This window comes from Cannabis sativa, chromosome 4, assembly GCF_029168945.1.
Source record: "Cannabis sativa cultivar Pink pepper isolate KNU-18-1 chromosome 4, ASM2916894v1, whole genome shotgun sequence".
NCBI lineage: Eukaryota > Viridiplantae > Streptophyta > Magnoliopsida > Rosales > Cannabaceae > Cannabis > Cannabis sativa.
The window spans coordinates 73,574,885-73,583,055 of NC_083604.1; the positions used below are offsets into that span (position 1 = coordinate 73,574,885).

Sequence of the window (8,171 nt, forward strand, 5' to 3'; positions counted from 1 at the left end):
GTTGGACAAAAGATTCAATCATCAAACTTGAGAGATTGTAAAGAACAAGGAAATTATTTAAAAAAAAAAGAGCAATATCAGTACTATTAGTTCGGTTACAATAAAAAATTAAATAAACAAGAAAAAATGACTTCGTTAATAATAATACTATCCGATTGGAGAGAGAATTCACAAGATGTTAGAAAAGAATAGTAATACGCGAGTATAACAACATAATTTAGCGCATAATTAATCGCCTTAGAAAAAAAAAAATTACTAGGAGAAAATATTAGACATACATAATGTTTGGCAAAAAAAATTATATGATGCGTAGAGAAAAATACAAGAAAATATATTTTACTATTTTAGGACAAAAATAAGCCAATAATTAACCATTTAGAAATGAACAAATACTGTATATTTCAATGAAAAAAAAAAAAACCAAACACAACGTATGTACTATGTTCTCCATATCTGCAAGACTGCAACTGCAAGTTCTCTCTTCTAGACTCTATCCATGCTTCTGACTCTAATTTTATCTTTCCAAACATGGCCTTAAATGTGGGGTCATCATCAGATTTTTATATTTAGTGAGTTTCTTTTCAATTATTAGTTTTACAATTATAGTCTATGCAACGCGTGTACGAATGACATGTCCACGTGTGGAGCATGGTAAGCTCATACTAGTCCACGTAACCACTAACTGCCACGTGTACAATACCTATTCAATCAAGTCAATGTGGTGGGCCACCCTTATTAGTCATCACATAAAAAATACAAACCAATTCTTGTTAATGGAGATTTCCACCACCACCACTTCCACCCACCTCCCTACACTACCGACCTAAACTATAAAATAGTTTTTTGTATTTTTAATTTGGGAATTACATATTAATGTAATTTTAGTATAATTAAGAAGACCATTCTCTTAACTCATCTCCATAAGGTATTATTTTCTAATAAGTTGATGATTACTTACAATATGGTAAGATAATTTTCTATATCTTTATGTGTAAAGACTTCAATCAACATAATCATAACAATTATAAATTGAGAGATCACTTTCATTTAGTTACCTTTTTTTTTTCTCACTATAAATGTATTGTTATATTATATTGTTATAATATAAGATAGATTAAAATATTAAAATGTGACATATTATATATTGATATAAGATTAATGTATATAATGTGATTGAGAGTTATATACATCTAATATTCATATAAATTGTAACATAAGAGGTGGAGTTACTTACATTTTGTAACCTCCACAATTATTACCAATATTAAGTGTGTAAAAAGGTGTTACACATTTTAATTTGAAATTCTTAATGCTATGGGAGTTATGGTGTGTGCATGAGTTACATATCATCCATGAGGGTTATGGGTTTGAATTTCAAAGTGTGTGATCTTAAACACTATAAATAGAGGTTTTTGGTTCACTTGTGAAGATACAATTTTGTGAGTTTCTATCAAAGAGAGCACCTTGCTAGAAACTATAAGCTTGATAATTTCAAAAAGTTATTTCCATTTCTTTCTTCTCTAAGTGCTTGTGGTAGGGGAAATAAGCTTTTGGACAAAGGTGCAAAACCTTGTTCAAGTTTTGTGATTTCCCTACTTGACACTTGGTGTTAGTGGTGTTGAGATTGTTCTCACATCTATATATATACTATTATTTATATTGTGTTTTATAATCTTCTCTTCATCTTCTTTTCTATACCTATGTGTATATTTTGTCTAGAGTTGTAACATTATTTTATTAATATTATTGTTCTTGTATTTTTTATTTTGAGTTGTATTTTGACATTAGTCTTTCTATTGAAGCAACTATAAATTTCAACATGGATTATATTATAATTATATCCTTTAAGTCTAGAAAAAACATACACATAAATGAATTTAGAAATTATACCTTAAAAAAAAATCAAACTTGAACTAGAACCACAAAAAACGGCTGAGCTCATTGTAGTGGTCTTTAAAGATTTGATTTTTATTTAATTTTTCCAAACAAGGAATTTCATTTAGGAAGTGGAGAGTTTGCCACATGGCGTAAGAATCTCCATGACTGGTGATTTTCTTCATACATGGATTGGCTCCTAATCTTTTATTACCCCACCATTTCCATCTCTCTCATCAGCTAATCTCACTCTGCTTGTTTCTCCCTCTAAAACTTTCTTTCCTCTGCTCAGAGAGGAAACCCAACTTTTTCTTTGCCTAAAGACACAAGCTTTATACCAAACCAAGTAGTTTAGCAGTAACAGTAGTAGACGACGACCATGGCTTCCGCTCTATGTTCCAACGCCATGAGTCTTTCAACCACTGTTTTCTCAAGAACCCAATTCCCAAATCTCTTTTCTAAAGACTTCCCACTTGAATTCTCACCTTCAAATTACTCAAACGACCAATTTAAAAGTAGATCAAGTAGTAGTCAAAAGAAGAGCTTTACTGAGTTAAAGGCTATGGTAACTCAGGCTCCTCCCGCAGAACTTGCCCCAGCTGAGACCCATGATAACAGGAAGCCGCCGCAGAAGAAACTTAAGCTACTAATCGCCGGAGGAGGGATCGGTGGACTGGTTCTTGCTCTGGCGGCTAAGAAGAAAGGCTTTGAGGTATCGGTGTTTGAGAGAGATTTGAGTGCTGTTAGAGGTGAAGGACAGTACAGAGGTCCAATTCAGATACAGAGTAATGCTTTGGCTGCTTTGGAAGCCATTGATTTGGATGTTGCTGATGAAGTTATGCGGGTCGGTTGTGTTACCGGCGACCGTATTAATGGTTTGGTTGATGGGGTTTCCGGTACTTGGTAAGCTCAATATGTTCTTTTATTAGGCTTTAAATTAATCACACTCTAATTTATTTAGTCCAACAAAATAGATGAAGAGTCAAATTGGTTGGAGCTTGATAGATATGATTATATGGATTGAAAAAGTTTCTAATTTTAACTGATAGGCTAATTAATATTTTTTTTCCAGTTCCACATGTACCATATTGTACGGACTTTTTTAGCCGTTAAATTTTTTCCGAAACAATTGAAATTGTTGGACTGAAAGATTTATGCCTAATTCAGGACGCCTAATGTGTCCATGTACGCCTTCTAACTTTGATATGTACCAAATTGTGCTCCCGAACAATTTTCCACATCTGGCGCTCTTGTTAGTAAAATTATACAGAAGTCTATTAATTCAATAATATGGTCTGAAAAGTTTAAGTACACAATTGGATACAGGTTAAAGTTCGGATAAAGAATCCTGACTAGTCTAACTGATATTATTACATCTTCTAAGTCTAACTAACCTTGTGAGTTGTAATTTATATAACTTCGGTGAATTTATATATAATTAAGGGACTAGCGAGATAGATAATGTTTAGTTGATTATATCAGGTACGTCAAGTTTGATACATTCACTCCTGCAGCAGAACGAGGATTACCTGTAACTAGAGTCATAAGCCGAATGTCCTTGCAACAAATCCTGGCTCGTGCTGTTGGAGAAGAGATTATTATGAATGATAGTAACGTTGTTGATTTTGAGGATCAGGGTGACAAGGTGAGTCTTGCTTTTTTACATCTTGTTTATTAGTAACACTACCATATTTGTAGCATAGGTAAAAGAATATGGTGTTCATAACTTTTACCTGGTTCAGTTACTCTTTTGGTTTTGACATTTCTTTTCTATTTCACAAGTTTAGGTTACTGTAGTTCTTGAGAATGGACAACGGTATGAAGGTGATCTTCTGGTTGGAGCTGATGGTATTTGGTCAAAGGTACACTTCTCTCCTAAAAACTTAGTTAGGTGAGGAAGTTGATAACATAACAGTTGATTAGAGAGGAAGTCTTTAGGATCGTCACATCAACTAAGTATGTAATTAGTTGGTGGTTTATCAACTACTGGAAGAAGCTAGTCTTTCGAAAATGAGTTATCTATGATGAACGTTGCAGAAGGGGTAACTTATGATCCCTCATCAACTAAGCATGGGATGAGTTGATGGTTTAAGATCACTTAGGCCTCTGATTGGTTAGTATTTAAAGATTGAATTTTGTCTAAGTGGTTGTAACAAAATCCGTCCTAGTAACATAGCGAACATTATCACTCATTAGGCCATAAGCAGCTACTGTGATCAAAATGGTGGGAGCTCGTTTGAAATGTTCTGCCACTGGAAACAATCCTGAAGAGCTATAATTGTTATAGATAGTTTCTTTCAACATCAATTTGAATTGACATTTTCCTTTGTTCCCTTGTGATAGGTCAGGAAGAACTTGTTTGGTCAAACAGAAGCTACCTATTCAGGTTATACATGTTATACTGGTATTGCTGATTTTGTACCAGCTGACATCGATACTGTAGGGTATGCTTTCTATCTTTAATGTTTAAACTGCATTTCTTCTTAGATTGAAAGTGGAGACTCAAATTGACGATCTTACTTCTCATTGTGAAGGTACCGGGTGTTCTTGGGACACAAGCAATACTTTGTTTCGTCAGATGTGGGAGCAGGGAAGATGCAGTGGTATGCTTTTTACGAAGAACCAGCCGGTGGTGTTGATAGCCCCAATGGTAAATATGATTGATTAAGAATGCTCAAAGTCTTGGGGTTTCTGCAATATAACATCTTAGCATTCTTAGCTGTGAACTGAGCTGTGTGCACTGTGATTTTTCAAGCCCTTAAGTGGAAATTTCATTTTGGATTTAAAGTGAAAGCAGCTTTTTAATTAAGGCTGACATATTAAGATTAAAGACAGATTTTTCAACTCCAAAAGCACTCTTTGGCAGGTAAAAAGGAAAGACTGCTTAAGATATTCGACGGCTGGTGTGAGAATGTGATAGATCTAATAGTTGCCACAGATGAAGATGTAATTCTTCGACGAGACATATATGACAGAACACCTACTTTGACATGGGGAAAGGGGCGTGTCACCTTGCTCGGAGACTCCATTCATGCTATGCAGCCAAATATGGGACAGGGTGGATGCATGGCCATTGAGGTATGCCTTGTTCTCTTGTTTAGTTCAAACCCTTTAATCTCCTTAATAAACAATGGCTTATGTTTGGAGTTATATAGTAGATGATCAAGAGTTTGAAAACTTGAATCTTTTGCCAATTACTTCATCATTGCAGGACAGTTATCAGCTTGCTTTGGAACTTGATAAAGCATGGCACGAAAGTCAAAAATCAGGAACTTCTGTAGATGTTGTTTCATCTCTAAGAAAGTAATGAACCGCATTTGTAATCTGTTATGAATCACATTTGGCGAACTAGTAACTATTTTGGACTTGTTACCATTTATTTATATATTTTCTCTGGTATTTTCTAGATATGAGAATGCTAGAAGGTTGAGAGTTGCCATCATCCATGGAATGGCTAGAATGGCTGCATTAATGGCTTCAACATACAAAGCTTATTTAGGTGTAGGACTTGGTCCATTATCGGTATGTATTTCACTTCTCAGCTTTACACTAAATTAATGATATTTCATCCCAAACCATTTGGTAGAGTGGTAGGGATGCTTAGAAAAAACATCCCCTCAATATTGAGTCAAGAATTTGAATCCACTCAAGTCCAACTTCACAATAAGTGGTTACAAGCTCAACGCGCCGGTGTGTGTGAAGCTCACAATGCAACATTTGAGCCTTTGTAGGGATTCAACTCAAGTCCATGTAGTTGGTTGTTGATACTCGTGATTTACTTATATAAGAGTAACGATATGTGCACTCAAATTATGCATCAAAATATTAGATACAATGGCGTGACAATTTCTTTTAACCAATCATAATCGTTTTAGATAATACAGTGTTACGTCATTGTGTGTAATGTTTTGGTGCGTATTTTGGATCCATCTTAAGTAGCGAGTGATCTTGCAAAAAGGAAAAGCATATTGAGCTTCTTTTCTTAATATTAATTACAAGTAGCTTTTGTTGTACTGCAGTTTTTGACAAAGTTTAGGATACCACATCCCGGAAGAGTTGGTGGAAGATTTTTCATCGACATAGCTATGCCATTGATGTTAGATTGGGTTTTAGGTGGTAATAGGTAAACTTTCTCTTCTCTACATATACATGTATATATATTGGTACTTTTATTCAAATTAGCAATGTTTCCTATTTATTTTAACATTATTTTTACTTGTTATTTTTCAGCTCAAAACTTGAAGGAAGACCACAAAGTTGTAGGCTCTCAGATAAAGTAAACTATCTTATCTATCTATGTATTTTCAGACCCTCAAAAAACACTTATTATAATTGTCATATTAACATAAGATATTGTTAAAAACAAATTTCTATGTAGGCAAATGATCAGCTTCGTAAATGGTTTGAAGATGATGATGCATTAGAACGGGCCATGAAAGGAGAGTATGTGTCTTTGATCATTACTCTTCATTTTTATTTTATTATTTCTTTCTATTTTTAATATATTTTTGTACTTTTTTTTTATCTAATTTTTGTAGGTGGTTTCTTCTGCCCTCTGGAAACAATAGTGCAACATCACAACCCATTTGTTTAAACAGAGATGACAACAAAACCTTCATAATTGGGTACAAAACAAAAAGCATACCCTTCTTTAATCTCTAATTAACAAGAACTTAAATGTAACACTTAATATATTTGATTTAATTTCATTAATTAGACTAATATAATGATGATCATAATCCAATTTCTTTTCAGAAAAACACCAAGTGATGACGTCGTTTCAGCAACATCCATTACTCTTCCTTTTGACCAGGTAATAATAATATGGAATTTTTTTCATTTTTATATTTCTAAACAATTTTATTTTTTTGTATTTTTACGAAAATTCATATAAAAATTCTCATAGCAACCAATATATCAATTTAAATTACAATCAAAATTCACGTAGCAACCCACTTGGAAACGGAGTAATCCAAACCGTAAATTTAAAAACAATTCTCAAAATAATATGTACTCTAAATTAAAAAATCTTGTGTCAAATTTTTATTTTTATATTAAAAATAACATTAATTGGAGAGATTAATTTTATCTCAGGTTTCAAAAACACATGCACGAATCAATTACAAAAATGGTGCATTTTTCTTGACCGATTTGAGAAGTGAACATGGGACATGGGTCTCAGAGTAAGTATTCTAAAAAGACTTTATTTCAGTTTGATTATTATTATTAAATTTGTGAATCCATTTTTGAACTTATCTTTACAAATTAATATATTTATTTACAATAATTTTCAAAATAATTTGCAGTAATGAGGGGAGACGTTACAGAATACCTCCAAATTTCCCAACTCGTATTCGACCCTCTGATGTTATTGAGTTTGGTTCAGACAAGAAGGTGAGTAGTTAGTACATAATTCTATTATAACATTTTTTTGCATCGAAACAATATACTTTTTTTCAGCTAATTAATCACATTTATTTAAATTGAAATTTGTTTCACATACCATATATTGTGAACTTAAAAAAATATATAATAATTAGAAAAAAGAACTGATCTTTGAGTATATATTAGCTTATTTTATCATATATAATATAATTGATACAGACAGCATTAATTATTCTACATAAATTAAAAATAAATAAAATGTTTTATGAGCAGGCTTCATTTCGAGTGAAGGTAATTGCGTCTTCTCCAAAAGTTGAACAGAAGAAAGAAAGTGAACTTGTCCAGACAGCATGAAAAAATGATTATATAAAATGTTGTAATTCTATAGGAAATGAAATTGTACAGAATTAATTTATTCAGGGAAGTGGAGCTGGAACATATAATTATACACTCATGCCCTATATATATATGTAATATATATATATATACGTACATCTCATCATTTCAACATGTTCCACCTTTTTGTTTTTCCTTCCCATATATATTTTTTAAATAACACATGAGTATATGTTTATATCTATTGTGTTATTTTGTAGTGTAATTATAAATTTTAAGTGTCTCAAGGAAAAAAAAAAAATAGTGTACGAGTATCTATAACTATATTGCATTATTGGGATTCATATTTGATATGAACAATGATTATTCATCAAGTTAAGTTGAGTGAGTTAGTGATCACCTAACTTAATTGATGATCCAGCTAAGGAACAAGAAATGAATTCTTAGCCAGCTACTAAAATGGGTGTCTTCATTGTTGAACCCAAAAAAGTGTCAGGGACTAACTACTACTGACTTATGATAATAATAATAATAAAATTCCTATCATTAGCTACAATACAAACATTCACCTAGGC

General features: G+C 32.5%; 1 protein-coding gene across 1 annotated transcript; it reads left to right on the forward strand.

Annotated features, from left to right (window-relative positions):
• The first annotated feature begins 1,982 nt into the window (after positions 1 to 1,982).
• On the forward strand, positions 1,983 to 7,770 carry LOC115712755 (zeaxanthin epoxidase, chloroplastic). The gene is made up of 16 exons (XM_030641109.2): positions 1,983 to 2,778; positions 3,358 to 3,520; positions 3,663 to 3,737; positions 4,219 to 4,319; positions 4,410 to 4,525; positions 4,742 to 4,953; positions 5,087 to 5,178; positions 5,283 to 5,397; positions 5,895 to 5,998; positions 6,106 to 6,151; positions 6,254 to 6,318; positions 6,414 to 6,500; positions 6,631 to 6,688; positions 6,970 to 7,058; positions 7,182 to 7,269; positions 7,534 to 7,770. Exons 1-16 carry the CDS (start codon positions 2,255 to 2,257, stop codon positions 7,612 to 7,614), a joined length of 2,016 nt encoding a protein of 671 aa, XP_030496969.2. The 5' UTR covers positions 1,983 to 2,254; the 3' UTR covers positions 7,615 to 7,770.
• The last annotated feature ends 401 nt before the right edge of the window (positions 7,771 to 8,171 follow it).

Bases quoted from the DNA above. Each gene is read 5' to 3' on its own strand.
- LOC115712755 (XM_030641109.2), top strand. From the start codon at position 2,255: ATGGCTTCCGCTCTATGTTCCAACGCCATGAGTCTTTCAACCACTGTT. The intron at 5,179-5,282 runs GTAATGAACCGC...GGTATTTTCTAG, and splicing joins GTTGTTTCATCTCTAAGAAA to ATATGAGAATGCTAGAAGGT. The intron at 6,501-6,630 runs GTACAAAACAAA...ATTTCTTTTCAG, and splicing joins AACAAAACCTTCATAATTGG to AAAAACACCAAGTGATGACG.